The 15,971-nt window shown below is 43.2% G+C and overlaps 1 protein-coding gene across 5 annotated transcripts in view; it reads left to right on the forward strand.

Moving 5' to 3' along the window:
* The window catches only part of SPRYD3 (SPRY domain containing 3), a 135,675-nt gene that overhangs the window by 30,750 nt on the left and 88,954 nt on the right, over positions 1 to 15,971 (forward strand). For all 5 annotated transcript variants that reach the window (XM_032945130.2, XM_032945118.2, XM_076060159.1 and 2 more), the window contains one exon: positions 7,094 to 7,279. In XM_032945130.2, coding sequence (XP_032801021.1) covers positions 7,094 to 7,279 — 186 coding nt within the window. The remainder of the gene's footprint in view (positions 1 to 7,093; positions 7,280 to 15,971) is intronic.

Consider the following 15,971-nt stretch of genomic DNA (forward strand, 5'->3'; position numbering starts at 1 on the left):
CATTGTCGTTTTGTTCATAAAGCGGGCTTCACAAATGCCTCTAGTGATGTGCGGCCTCATGCTGTCACTAGATGTTGCTTGAAATGAGATGCTTTGTCTCGGCTATGTGTCTTAAACATTGCACACATGCAAGCAAGTATACACCCACCCTCACAAAAACAATTCCATGTTTAGTTTTATACAGTGTTTGTGTTTGCGAGCACCTAAGATCAACAACATACCATGTGACGTGATGGGACCAATACCATGCCTAGCTGCTCTTTGGTCTCTTCGTGGTTGATGTTGTTGACACAAACTTTGCACCAGATTCATACTTTTAAGGCTGAGTTGACCGTTAGGATGCCCGGGGCAGAAGTAAACTGCTATGTCTGACATTATAGGACAGTGTTCTACACACACATTCATCCCCACAAGCAGTATGTTTGTTTTTGACATTTTTTTGCTGAAAATTGTATTTCTTAAATTGCCTTTTAATGCTGCCAAACATGACCTTTGTTATTCCCATTCTGCAATAGAGCAAATAAATAATGTGGCTCATTCATTGACCACATACATTTCTATAAATACCTTGGCATTTTGTAGCATTAACACTTCAATTTTAATGACCCCGTTGTAATACTGAAAATAAGTAAAACTTTACATGAATATTCTTTAACATAGCAATACATCTCAACATCTTTTATGTTAAATGCTTTACCTTTTCTGTCCAATTTCATATGATGGAAACATTTATATGGTTGATTTTTGATAATTGCTTCCTAAATTTTGCCCAGTTTTTGTACCTTTCGGAATCAACGCAGTGGAGTCTCCGCCATGACTGACAACTTGGAAGAACATTCAACCTTCTGAGATCACACCATATTTTAAGTTTCAATATTATCCAACAAACTTAACCTCGTTAATTTCCCAATGTTTTAACTCCTCATTCAAGTTCTCACAGTTTCGGGTCATCAGTATAAGTTATTTTCAACAATAATGTATGTACAACATTATCTTGGAATGCCATCCTTTCTTCATTTCAGCTAAGTTATGTCCCTTTAACTACCAGATTTATGTCATGTCTTGAGCCTGTAATGGTTGACAGATGTAATGGCTGTGGAGTATGAAACAGGCAAACATAACTTCACATTTCCTCATTGCTATTGTGAAGGTTTTTTGTGAAAGGATTTGCCCTGCGATGTGACTAATATTATTTTGTATAGTATTGATATCTTCACACATGTCCAATATCCGCACCTCCTATTAGCACGGTTGGCTATGTATGGTGTGAAAGAAGTTCAACATACATACAATGTTAACGATACTTTTTTAGTCCCAATTGGGTGTGACATAGTTTTAAGTGAACAAAAAACTCAACATTCTAGAAAGCATTTCCTTAGAAGGACAAATATTTAATAGGTGACGTTTGGGCAATGGCCCTTTTTGATAGCACGCCAATTAATTATTTCACCAAATAATTTGTTGAGTTTTAAATTTTAACAAATGTGTACATTTAATTTCAGTGTTTGACGAGAAAATGTTTCACTACATTGCATATGCCTGATACATTGGGGCAGGCATACAGCATCACCATAATGGGTCACCTGCACTTGGCACACAGCACATGGCCACTATCGAAGTGGGCATGCTGACATGTCATATCAGCGGAACCCCCTGGCACTGGCCTCTGGCTTGGCACTCACGTATTTCACAAACTGTCGTCTTCTGTTACTCACAGTGGATGGCTCTAACTCAGAAACTAAGCTGCATTGGGCCTAGTCACTGCCTGGATGGGAGGCGGTCGAAGGAAACACCTTTGATTGTTTCAGAGAGTGGTGCTGGTAGTCCAGTGAGGAGATCATACTCTCTTTCGAAAGCTCAGCTTTTTTCCCATCGATGGAGCAAGTGGGGTCACATTTCTGCTGGAGGTGCTATCTTTAAGTTGAGGCATTAAACCGAGGTCTCGATTGCTTCACAGATGGTAAAAGTGACCGTTTTGATATAGAACAGTGTGTCTAATGCTGCTCTCCTGGCTTGAAGTATTCCACCATTATAGTAATAAAATCCGGTGCTTGGCCATACACCCTCATTTGTCGAATTCTCAAAAACACAAGCGTTGCCCTAATGGGGTATTCCAGCATAAAGGTGTATATTTTTAAAAGCCATCTGAATTATAACATAAACATAATTATAACTTGGCAGATGATATTGAACATTTTTAGAGAGGCCGCATTAAATTCCTAATTAAAAATCTTAAATGCAAGGGAGGTATCTTGAATGCTCCTTCACCGAGCTTGTTCCGAGCTCACTTAGTGAGAGATGGCAACCTCGTAGTTCTGCAGTCTTCAGTGTACCCTATATAAATAAATAAGTACTAAAATTACGCTGAGCTAGAACGCTGTAATTAGCTGGGATTAAGATGCTGCCACCCCGTTAGCACTCTGAAGGCACCCATTTGGCATTAGGAAGTTGCTGGGCAGAGACTGCCCTATGCAGGCGACATCCTGCACAGCTTTACAGAGGAGGCATCAGCATTTCACGTTAGGTGCAAAATGAACCGGACATGATGGAAGCCAAAGGTTCTGCTACCCACAGCCAGTGAAAAGGTGCCCATGTAACAACAGATTCGGAAGTATGTTCTACGGAAGAATTTGTAAAGAAAAAACAATATATAACAAAAGATGACAGAGGAGGGAGGGAAATCCTTATGGTAACATCGTATATTTAAAGAGGAAAATATATATTGGACATTTTAAGTTGAGTAGTACACTTGGGATGTTTGTGCATGTTTTGCTGGGTGAGCCCACGATTACACAATGTTGCCTACGGTAGTGGATTTCACGTGTCGTAACGCTATCTTTATTAAGTGTGTGTAGCGTGCGAGCGCGCACAGTGACCGCCCGTTACGGCAGAAAAAAAAATCGCAGCTCCAGACTTGTCGTCTCTGCACTCGAGAATAAACAGGGCTGTTTCAGAGCCACGGTAATTCCAGACACAACCCGAGTGTGAAGCGTGGGTGGTTGGACATTACCTGTGGTACAGTGCGTGTGCGTGCGTGCGTGCATGCTTGGGTGTACGCATGGTGCTGGCTACCCAACCAGTTCATGTGCCGTGCTGGCCTTTCTCGGTGCTTGCTCACAGCACTTGCCCCTACAGCCTGTTAAGGCTATACAGGGGATTTTTGTATTTGTGTGTGCATGCAGGCGGTAGTGTAGCAGTTAGCTCACTGCGCTACGAACTCGGCGACCCGAGTTCGATTCCTGCTCACGGCCAACATCGGTGATGAATATTTGAACCAGTCCTTGGCCTCCCCTAGGTCGACTCGGCCTCAAATGGTGCGGTGTTTAAACATCGCCACTATGGAACAAGGCGGCTGGGCGTGGTGCTGGCCACCCACCCCTTCGTGTGCCGTGCCAGCCTTCATAGGTGCTTACTAACAGCAGTTGACCCAACAGCCTATTAAGGCTATATTGGCGTGTGCACGTTGGCGTGAGAGTCGTGTGCCTTGCTGACTTTAATAGAGACTTCCTAACAGCTCTTATTCCCCAACAATCTTTTCAGATAAATAGTGGGATTTTTGCCTTTCATGTATGAATGGAGTAAGCACTGTGTATGTGCATGTAGATGGACATTGTGAGTCCGTATGTGTGAGAGCGCATTTTAACTCCCCCCGTGTTAGTGTGCACGCGTATATGGACAATTGTGTATGTGTGTGTGCGGGTACATTTATGCGTGTGTCTGGGTATGGTCCTGGCACCACTGTGTGTAGTGTCCAATGTGCAACAATGGCGATTCCTAAAGCACATCAGTCAGCGTCCTCTGCTGTCTGTGTGTGCACATGCATACATAGGTAAGGACAGCCTCTGAATATGCATCAGCATCTCCAGTATTTGTACCAGATGATTGGTAACTAGAATTCTCGGGGCTTGGTCAAATGTCCCCATTTGCAGGCAGCCAAGCTGAGAAAACCGCAAGAGATCATCACGTGACCTGTATAATCTTTGTGACAAAGCCTAACAAGTCCATTGCCGTATTTGATGCTTGCCATCCTATGAGGCTAGTTTCGTGCTGAACTCGTATTGCGTTCACCCGTCTATTCATGGGATAATTGTTTAAATGACTTGCATGAGTACAGTCGTGTTGTGTGCTTGAAAAGCCAAACTGAGCCTTTATTGAGAAATCCAGCCCACCATGCTTTGGAGCAGGTTCATTTGAAAATATTGAAAATTAATCAGTTTTTATTTAGTCACTTATTTGATCTACAGGCTTTTCTTTTTCTTGCGGGATTTTTTTGACACATGCTTTTGATGTCACGCGGAGTGTCTGCACTTTTATCTGATGTTGGCGTAATGCGTTGGCGTAATGCGTTTTCGTAATCTCAACCACAATTTTTAGGGTTTAAGTTAGTTTCATTGGAAATTCCTTTGCCTCAAAGGCAATCTGAAGAACATTGAGAAAAAAACAGAGGTGGTTTTATTACAGCATTGATGGAAGTCACACCATGCATCATTTGATAAACTTGGCTAGTTGATTTGTTTTTTTAAATTGAACACATTTTTACTGTGCTCCAACCATGATATTCTCCAAAACACAAAGTCTTATCATGAATAACTGTGTCAATGTAAATCCAGGAACAGTTGCAATACAATATTGTGATGTTGTACACATTGAACACTGTGGTATGACATTTAATGTATCCCTGATGCTGCATATCTACCAGTGGGTTATATTATGACACTGTAATATAATAAACACGATGGGAATTTACTGCACCTCCCTGTTTATACATCCATCTACTCATTGTCCATTCATTCCAATACTTTATTGCATGGAACACATCCACTGAGGTGCAAGCAACTTGGTTCCAGGATTTTACTGCTGGGACTGCAAACAAGTGAGAGATGTTGTACATGTTAAGCAGCTGTTAAAATATTTTCAGTAAAAACCAGCTGTGAATCACTGAAAGTGCACAATTTTTGTATATACTTGTAGCCTTAACTTATGACTTGAAAAAAGAGCATTGCAAACTTTTCTTTTTGCCATGTAGCTTTTGAGGAAAATGTATTCGAACAATCGAACAAAGATGTCACTGCGTCGCACATTTTCAGATGCGCTTCTGTGGCCGTCTGGAACGCCCCTTTTAATATTAGGAAGCCACCGGAGCTGTGTACTTTTAAATAATTTTGATTGAAAACTAATTTCTTTAGAACTGATTTTTGGGTTTAGTTTTGTTGTCATTCCCTCACACCACTGATTAGCACTGTTGGCTACGTACGGTACGAAAGAAGTCCAACATATGTACAAATGAATATAAAATAACTTGGGGAGAGTGTAAAATTGTTATTGTAATACAAGCACAATAAGTGGACTTAAAGAGGTAGCATGTAAAGGTAGGACAACTATTTATTCATGTTAGTTTGTGAAGGGGCCATATCACATCAGATAAATGTCCACCACTCACTCGGGGCTCAGGACCACCAGTGGAGATATGTACTGCCTCCTCCGGTGCATATCTGAACATGGAGACATTTCCACCTTTACTTGAAGGATGATTTTCCTTTGTGTAAAAAAATGTAACCATACCAAGGCTAAAATAATGGCAATGAATGTAATGTTTATGCTGTACTGTTAAATCACAAGTAAGGGGGTGCCCTCCAAAGTTACATGAAGTTGTAGTCTGATAAGATTACTCTGCCACATGTGCTCAATTATACTAAACAGAAAAACTAAACTTTTTATTTTACCAGATTAAGCCCACTGCATTATTAGCTTATTTTTCAGAAGTGACCTGGTCACAAATGATAGCGTGACAAAAAGTGGCTTATCATGTGGAAATTTATCGCAGCCAAATACTATAAATGCAGGTTTCTAAATTGAGAGGGAATAACCAGAGGACCCGGAGAAAAATCCACGCGACCACGGGGAGAACCTGCAAACTCCAAACATATAGGCATCGGGGTCTAGATCGAATCCACGACCACCATGCATACCCGGCGAGGTAGTTAACATCTCGTCACCGTGATGCCCCCTACATCACAGTAATGCCCGTCTCATCACAGATGAGAACAATGTGAATGGAGCGACTCCGCCTGAAACATTAAACCCTCTCGAGGGCTTCCAGTGGGGGCACGACCCTGGATTGTGTGTAGGCGCACATCCTCTGGGTCATCAAAGCCATCCATCCTCGGGACGCCGCACTTGGATGAAATCAAAACAAGTCCTTATTATCAAAGGAATGAAATACACCATTCGTTTAAACTTTATCAAATTTGTAACTGCGCCTTGCTGGAATTCTAAACGCATTTTTTTGGAAACAAATATTACGTGTGTATTTATCCCTTTTGTGTTTAGCCCGTGCTCATTTTTCCTCACAACGTCACCGCAACAGCTCTTATTTCGCAGAGAGTTCCCACCTCCTCCACCTCAATTAAAATTAGATCATTTTGCCTCCCTTTCATTTTAAATGTTGAAAGGCTTTGTGAAGTCATCCCTTTCCCTCTTATGTTCAAAGAATATTTATTGTACATTCAAAAGCCACTGAACTCGACTATTCCAAAACACTTAAATACTACAGTACATATAACTTTGGTAGACCATGCAGATTAACTTATTATAGAGTTTTTTTTTTATGTGAACCTCTGCTCTTTGTAATTAGAATGCTTGTCAAGTGTGTGCAAAATGCTTGCGTGAGTTTCTGTAACAAGACCTGCTTACGTGTGAGTCACCATTTGATACGGGGATAGTAGTAGCAGTAGACCTTTATAGTTTTGTAAGCCCATTGAGACCAGTTGTCTCTTTTTAAAGGGAGACCTGGATTTAAATAGGTTCATGTAATCACCTTCTGGGTATGCATGTGGCACGGGGAGAAGTGGCATTGTGATTAGATCACGAAACTGCGATCCTAGCAACTCGGGTTTTATCTCTGCGCAGTGATGTGCAGTGAGGCATGTAACTGGGCATATATTGAGGTGTAAAATGAGACAATGCATGCCTCCGCTCTCAGCTGAGCTCCCTCTGATGACATATGGATGTTCTTGTAACGAGGTGCAAAGCAAGCTGATTAATAATGTATTTTATGTACCCCTGGACTCCCTGCCCCTGCGCTGCCTTTCAGCTGGGCTCCCTGTCGGTGCCAGTTCCAGAGGGGGGCCTCTTTCCAGCGGTGGGGCTGGGCTCGGCGGGCGAGGAGGTGATGCTGGAGCTCACAGCATCGTGGCCGGGCGAGGAGGACGACTCCATGCTGGTGGACAGTCTGGAGGATGAGTGGGGGCGGCTGCATGATGTGCGCATCGCTGGGCCGGTGGGTGATCCGGACATGGGTGGAGAGCTCACCCGGCCATGTGCAGGCACAAACGGGCACACTTCAACCGTATCTAAATGCACGTGTCCCATATACTTTTCAAGCAAATTGGGGCCACATATCCAAAAGGTGAAGATTTCAGCTTAAGGAGAGTTTTTTCCAAAATGTACTGGCCAGCACCACACTGGCCAGCACCATGCTGACGAGCACCATGCATGCTGGTCAGCATGCTGGGAGTGTACTGGCCAGCACCACATTGACCAGCACCACACTGACCAGCACCACACTGACCAGCACCACACTGACCAGCACCACATTGACCAGCACCACACTGACCAGCACCACATTGACCAGCACCACACTGACCAGCACCACACTGACCAGCACCACATTGACCAGCACCACACTGACCAGCACCACATTGACCAGCACCACATTGACCAGCACCACACTGACCAGCACCACGCTGACCAGCACCACACTGACCAGCACCACATTGACCAGCACCACGCTGACCAGCACCACATTGACCAGCACCACATTGACCAGCACCACACTGACCAGCACCACATTGACCAGCACCACATTGACCAGCACCACACTGACCAGCACCACGCTGACCAGCACCACACTGACCAGCACCACATTGACCAGCACCACGCTGACCAGCACCACGCTGACCAGCACCACATTGACCAGCACCACGCTGACCAGCACCACGCTGATCAGCACCACGCTGACCAGCACCACGCTGACCAGCACCACGCTGACCAGCACCACGCTGACCAGCACCACGCTGACCAGCACCACATTGACCAGCACCACGCTGACCAGCACCACATTGACCAGCACCACGCTGACCAGCACCACACTGACCAGCACCATGCTGTTCAACACCATGCTGGTCAGTGCAGGTTAGGTAATGGAGGGGCCGAGGACTAATTCAGGACTAATTCAGATATCAAATGCCACTGATGTCAGCCATGGCAGGGAATCGAATCCTGTTTGCCAGGTTCGTGGTGCAGTTTGTGAACCATTGCATTGCATCACCGCTCCGCAAGCCTGAAGATTGAAATACCCAAGGTGTAGACCAATTGGTATCACTCGGAGCATCCCAATGTCAGGCACAATCTCTAGTAGATAAGGAAAAACAACAGCGGGAAAAATACTCTTTGGTTTTTTCGGTAAAGTCACGTAGGTAAAAAATAAAATTAAAATAAATGAAGACAACTAAATTAAATCACGACGTTTCGGAGACAACACAAGCTTCCTTCATCAGGTGTAAAAAAGGCACAGCAAAATAACTGTAGAGAGAGCTATTTGTGATGATACTGTTATATAGGGTAAGAGGAGGGGGAGGAGCCAGGGAGGACGGGCGTAGCATGGGGGGGCGGGGGGTGGGGGTTGGGGTGTGGGTGAAGCCAGGAAGGAAAAGCTCAGACTAGAAAACATCAGAGCCATGGATGGGGGGGGGGGGATCGCGGAGCAGGGTTAGAGTAGCGGTTGAGTTTTAACATGGTTAATGACATCTTTCCAATGATTGCTCGATTTGAATCCATCTTCGCGGTTGAAGTTATGTCTATGTTTGTATATCTGTATGGCTTCATGGACAAATCTTTGGTGGTATCCAGACGGCTTGCAGAGTACCTTGGTATCGGAGAAAACAATAGCATGATAACCCACAGCGTTGTAACAGTGATCAGCTACGGCAGAATAATTAGTTCTGCCGTGTTTCAAATCTGATTTGTGCTCGCGAATTCGGTCAGAAATATGTCGTTTCGTTTCCCCGATTATAGCAGTCACCGCAGGTACAACTCAATTTGTAAACCCCGGGGTACTGTAAGTCAGGAATGACATCCTTTATGGGTGGAATCAGATCACGGATTTTGTGTACTGTATGGAACCGGACCTGGATCTTGTGTTTGTTTAGAATTTTTGAAATCTTTTTGGTAACGCCTGCTATGTATGGCAGCGTGATGATTTTAATTGGAGTTTCAGGTGGTTGTTTCTGTATGGTGGGAGAAACAGCTTGGCGGATAGTACGGTCTGAGTATCCGTTGATTTTGAGGGTCAGATGTACATGTTTTAATTCACTGGCCAGGTGGTGTTGCTCAGAGATGCAATGAGCCCTATGGTATAGAGTTTTGATGAGAGGGAAAAATGTTTGACTTGTGGTGTGTTTCCATGAGCCGCGTTACCTGCGTTTGAACTCGAGTTGCCGTCTCATCAGCGATGCTGTCCCAAAAGGTACATTGTCATGAATATTTTCATCAGTTTGAGTTGTCCTTCAAGTCGAGTTCTGGGAGAAATCAGGCCAACTGAAGTTGACTAGAGTTGACTGTCCCATGAAAATAATGTATTCATGAAATCTAAACTATTTCAGAGTTTACCTTATTTAAATATCCCACTGGGATATATGTATGCAGTTGGCCCATTGGACGTTGGGTTAAATATTATTTCACTTTTACCATTAAACCCACTTTCCTGTTAATTTATGCTATATGATCCAATGCTCAGTCGGCATACAGTACTCACAGTTTGGGGGGGTGGGGGAGTAAAATTAAACCCAGGACGAATATACATTTGTAAACACTTTAGAAAAAAATATATATCTTGAGATGTTTCTTATCATTTTAAAACCTGTCAAGGCTGTGACAGCCAAAAGTAAAGTGGCAGCATATGCAGTAAATTCCAACAAGAATAGCCATCTCGGTAATCCACGAGCAGAATTGCAATGCAGCACAGCCCATGTAATCTTTTCATTATGGATTAAGCCATTCATTATTCTTAAGCCAAAAAATTCCTTTTAGCTAGCAAGGCAAGAGTAGCATAACTGAGGTTCACTATTCTTAAATTGTACCTGACAGCCCTTTTGCTGTTGTTGCAGGCCAGCATATTTGTTGAAAGTACATATTTAAAAGCACAAGTTTACATCTAAAGACTTCAACATTTTTACACAAGTGTATTCAGCACTAAAATCGATGGAATGAAACATTAATTGTATTCAGTTGTGAGTCTAATCAGTTCCACATATTCTTAAAAAAGAAAAATGTAGGTGAACTTTGAAGGCCAGAAACAAAATAAGGCCAATGCAGAGCAGCAGCTCTAAACCCAGTGCACAACCCACTTGATATGCCAAGGCTCTTAAATTCACAAAGACTTAAGATTTTGCTAACATTGTTCATACAATTTTGATTTAAAGCTTTCGTGACTGCAGGGATTCATATTCTTGGTTCTTTCGGTAAAGTCACGTAGAAGGGAAACAATAAAATAATAAAAAATATTAAACAAAATTCTCACGACGTTTCGACTGCAACACAAGCAATCATCATCAGGTGTGAAAACCATACACATGTATGCATTCTTGAACAAGCTGCAGCACTCATGAGATACACTGGATATTGAACATATGAACCTTATTGCGGTGCCCCGGGGTACCACAGTACCCGGGCTCTCGCATAATGTCCGTGATGCAGTCATTTTTAGTCTGTTGATGGTCGGCGATGCGGCAATCGACTCATCTCGACGAGCCGTACACTACGATGCACCACCAGTACGGTGCGTGCCGCGAGCGTTCAGGGGTTCGGCGCAATCGTCCTCGCTGCGTTTCGACATCGCGGAGTAGCACCACTGATGTCGGATTGATTGGTTACCCCAGTCGTGGAGTGAAGTACACCCCTGGAAAAAAATAGTGTCTCAGAAATAAAATATAAGGATCATATGGCATGAGAAACCCATATTAGCAGCCCCGCAACCTGATAAGCAGTCTAATGGGGCTATGATTAATAATTATTTGTGCTTTTTTATTCATAAATTACATCAAATGTGTTACCGGGTTTCGGCATGTAAAGTTATAAGCAGTCTGGTCGATGTTGCATTTCTCTCCTGTGTCATTGCCACCTTTTATAATTAATAATATAATTCTAATTAATCATTCTTTTATCAAGGATTGTTTTTTTAGTGCGCACATTCATTGGCCCTTGCAGACCTAATGCAGCTTTAAACAAACTCTAGTCACAACATTGTCCACATATCATCACCCTCTGACCAGTGTGAGTGTATTTTGTGTGTACAAGCTCAATCACCATTGGTGCAGCCTCCCATCTCCTCTGTAGCTCTCGAGCCATACATGGTTATGACTGTTTTCTGGTGACCTCCAGAATAAACTTAAGAAATTTGATGCAGCAAAGAAGGAACAGCTGGCGGCTGTGAAGGGGCACCGTTTTTCAGCAGCCAGGGAGGAAGAATATTCACCTTCCTGTAACGGGACTGACAACCAGTGTGGTAGATCAAAAGAAAAGGGCTTCAGAGGCCAGTGGAAGCACGTTCGCTGCTTGTTGCAGAGATTCTGAATTAGTATCCGGAAGGTCGCCCAGATTATTACTGTGGAGTGTATTTAACCATAAAATACATGCATTCTGCTTCACAGTGGACATTAAAGATCCCTTGATGTGTTTTAAAATTAGTAGGATACCTACCGCCAGATTCCAATGGTGCCACCCCAAAGAAAGTTTCTGCAGTTTAGTGTGGGAAGTCGGCAATTTAATTCATTGGAAGTATCGTTGAGGGAGCAAGGAATCAGTGCCATCCCGTATTTGGAAAATATTCTTGTCAGAGCTCCCTCAAGGGCAGCTGGAGCTGTTTGTTGTGCGAGTCTCTTTGAGTTTCTGTCGGAACACAATTTGCTACTTTCATGTCCCTAAATGCCAGTTGGCTCCATCCTCCAGGCCTATTCACTCTCCATTTCCCATAATACCCCAGGTCTTGGCTGAGGAAGGTTCATGGTTCCCAGACCTTCTAGTTGCTGGTTGGTGATCCGTGGCCACTTTCTTGCTGCTGTGATTCCCTGTCTCAGGAAGGCGCCGTCTGCAAGAGGGTTGATTTGTATTACTTAAGTGTTTAGATATTTAGAGACAATTTGCATTCTTGAATCTAATTTTCGGGCATACAGTACTTGCTTCTGAAGTCTGGACATTCGTCAACCACCAAGGTGTATGACAGCCACTAGCCTTTCTTCACCTGTTGGTGTGTCAGAGGCTCGGTGGACCGAATTGGTTGTTTGATTCGGAAGGTGGCACAGGCTTGAACGTAAATATCTTCCCTTCTAGGTAAGAGCTCTTTGAATGTTCTAATACAGAATTGGCTGGCTATGAAACAGTGGGAAAATGTTTTTTTCCAGCACTAACATTTGTAAAAACTCGTATTTCACATTAGTCACTGCCACCCTTGTATTCTATCCACTTCTCTCTAGGGGGGGGGGGGGGCAGGAGTGGGGAGGGTTCTGGAGGCGCGAGACTGCACCATTTGTTAGTGGCCTCAAAGCGGTCAGGGTATATCTGAATGGTCGTGTGACTAGAATGTAGGTCCAAAAGTTAATTTTTTCTGCACTTATCCATGGAATTTGAACTCATCCAAATTGACCGAGATGTCGTCTCTTGGAAGTGCAACATGAATGAAATTATCCGTGCTTTATTGCAGAACAAAGGAGTAACTCAGAAATGGTGGCATTCATCCTATTGCTCGCAACTTATCTTTTAGATGTCACCTAACCAGAATTGACTGGGAAGTGGTTTTCCAGAAATGTATCATTTTATTCTAATATCTGCACTCAAGCGCAGATAAGAGGTGGAATTAAAGTAGCAGCAAATGCATCCCATTATCCGCATTTCTCCACACTTCTTTGAACATGAAAGCAGTCAAATGGGCGGATAATACGGTCCACCATTATTAGCACCCCCGCACACCATCGTGAAGAAGAGGCATTTCGTCGTGTTTAAATAATTGTGTTGATGAAACGAGATTTGCTGACAAACATGCTGAGACGCTTCGTTATAAAAATCTCACAATATTGGATAAATGACGAGGTTTTTAGGGTTAGATCGTGTAAATATAAATTTGACGTTAAACCCACCACTACCCGACACGGTCAATTAGTGAGGTTTTTCATGTTACCAAAACATGTAAATTTGTTACATGTACAGCACACTGTTGTTGAAGTGCTGTACAAGTGCAGCAGACCAGTGTTGGAGTGCTGTACTAGTAGCACACCGGTGTTGGACTCGTAACGAATTGACATGTTTTGTTTACGTGACAAACTTTACTAATTGGCTGTGTCGGGTGGCGGTGGGTTCAATGACACATTAAAATTGACATGATCTAACCCTAAAAAACCTGTTATAGGTAATATTGGTCATGATAGCCTATGTGTTGAACTTGGATAATTGGGTTGTATCAACGAATGTTAAGAATGGTAGGCATTGAAGGATGGTCAAAAAGTACAGACTAAAAATTATGAATGATAAATTAGGGTTGTTGAAATTTTTTTTAATGAAGACACACAGTATATCTTAAAGTTTAAAAATGGCACAAGCATTGTCAAATACTAAGGCCATATTCTTCAAACAGATACAAATTCTGTGGAGGAGCAATGGCAGACACGAAACAAAGAACGTTACAGACATGACCTTAGGAACATGTGAATAAGCTTTGAGTCCACCCTTGCCTTGGCTGTTAAAGGGGAGATGAAAGAAATGAGATAGGAGTTCAGTCAAATTATTTCCAGAACATGGAAAGGCTCTATTCAATAAAATGAGAGTGAGAGATGAATGAAGCTTGGCATACCGACCTTTTTCCAATCTGTCAAAAGGCAATTGTCAGTGCATAATGAACACAATGAAATGGACACATGATACAATTGCACAAAAAGTAAATTTTCTAGTACTTGCACGCTTGTAAAAAGTTGGTTCCCACAGGTGTCACCACTACCCTCACCAATCCCAGGACAGAATTTTACTCGCCGGGCCTCATAAATGTTTCTTTTTCGACATTACACACATAATCTTGCTCCCTCAAGACGAGGATGAATTTACATCAGCTTCTGAGTCACTTCTCTTGTCGACGCAAAAGCAGATACCTAGCGGAAGATCTCTCGACCAATTTGTGGTGGAGATAACAGGAATAACGAGTAAGAGGATGGGTATCGCACGAGTGGAATTCATAACGAAACGGGGTTGCTTGAGTCTAATTTGCGAAGCTGCTGAAACTACGGGAGCCATTGGGGGGCCTGGGGGCACTATACTATGCAAGTGAAATTTTGGGGAAGTGTAGGGTAGTTTGTCGGGAGGCGACTCGACGCTCAGGATGTTATCTGTGTTATCTCATGCCGAGGGGGTGGGGGGTGATGGTGGGAACGACAAAAACACAGACGGCAGCCAAACACTTCTCTCCCTCTCCTCTGTCGAGTGCTGGGCGACGCGCGTGACGCAGTGTCTGAGTGTGAGAATAAGTGACAAACACACACTCGTCAAATTACCCACTCCACAATTACACGCTCACGCGTGAGTTTACACTCTCATACGCCCGGCACGCTACATTGAGCTGCCAAAACAATTCTTTTTGGCAAACAAAAAAAATACTTGCGTGGAAAAGTACACTTTTTTCGACCTGTTTCCATAATATAATTATATAATTCTGACATTTTATGAGCTTTATTGATTCCTGTGGCTTTTATACGTTGAGCCTCTGCTTGCTCTGAGTTCACCATGGGTCTGTGGGGGAAGCTTTACAGATTCTAGATTTGAAGCTTTCGTGACTGCAAAGATTCATACTCTTTGGTTTTTTCGGTAAAGTCACGTAGGTAAAATAAAATAAAAGACGGAAGCTTGTGTTGCCTCCCAAACGTCGTGATTTAATTGTTTTCTTTTATTTTACCTACGTGACTTTACCGAAAAAACCAAAGAGTATGAAGCTTTACAGAGTTCCACCAAGTTAAGGTGAACCCTCGTTTGCTCTCGCTGTTTGCACAGGACACCTCTGGTTAATTTCAACGAAGGGCACCCTGTGCCTTTTGATGAACTGCCTCTGTGTAACATTTTTAGTCTTTATTTTAGAAGCTGCAAAAAAAAGTCTCACTTTATAAATGTTGGCACACACACGTACACTATATATATATGAAACACTAGTAAAATGCTCGTCTCCCTTCAATAGTTGTCCACCTTTTGGCTTTTAAAATGCTGAACAGAAATTATCTACCGACATGCAAAGACAAGACCCCCGTATAGCCTGATCATACTGTTTGGGGTAGGTGCTGTTAGCGAGCACCTATGAAGGCCAGCATGGTACACGAGGGGGTGGGTGGCCAACAACGAGTCTGTCCTCCTTTGTCTGCATAGTGGCGATGTTTACACATCGCCTTAGGCACTCTTTTGAGGCTGAGTTGACACACACTTTTTCTCTCTCACAAAATGTGTCCCATTGAACCTGACGTTTTGTTGAAGCAGTGTCTGTTAGTGAGTAACTTTTTGACTGGCATATCAAGTGAAGCGGTCACCACAATGCCCAGTCACCTTTGTCTCCCCTGTGCTGATGTTGACCACACCACTGCTGCAGCACATGCCCCTGTTATTGCTGAGTTGACCCAAGTTCAGCCGTGCCTGGTCCTGGCTCGCATTTTTTAAAATTTTATTTCATAAAAATGTTTTACCTGGATAATGCCTTGAGATGGCATATCTCTGTTTGCCACATGGCCAGGAATTGAATTTGAATCTGAAGGGATTGTATAACAACTGCACCACGCACGCATGGTCGAGCATGTGCGTGAGGAAGCCCATCTTTTTTCCCGTGTCTTTCATCTGGCATTAGTTCTATTGCACTCATCCCAAACGCCGATAACACTGGCGATTCACTTGAATAA

This window comes from Petromyzon marinus, chromosome 4 (assembly GCF_048934315.1).
Source record: "Petromyzon marinus isolate PM22_M1 ecotype Great Lakes invasive population chromosome 4, UKy_Petmar_22M1.pri1.0, whole genome shotgun sequence".
NCBI lineage: Eukaryota > Metazoa > Chordata > Hyperoartia > Petromyzontiformes > Petromyzontidae > Petromyzon > Petromyzon marinus.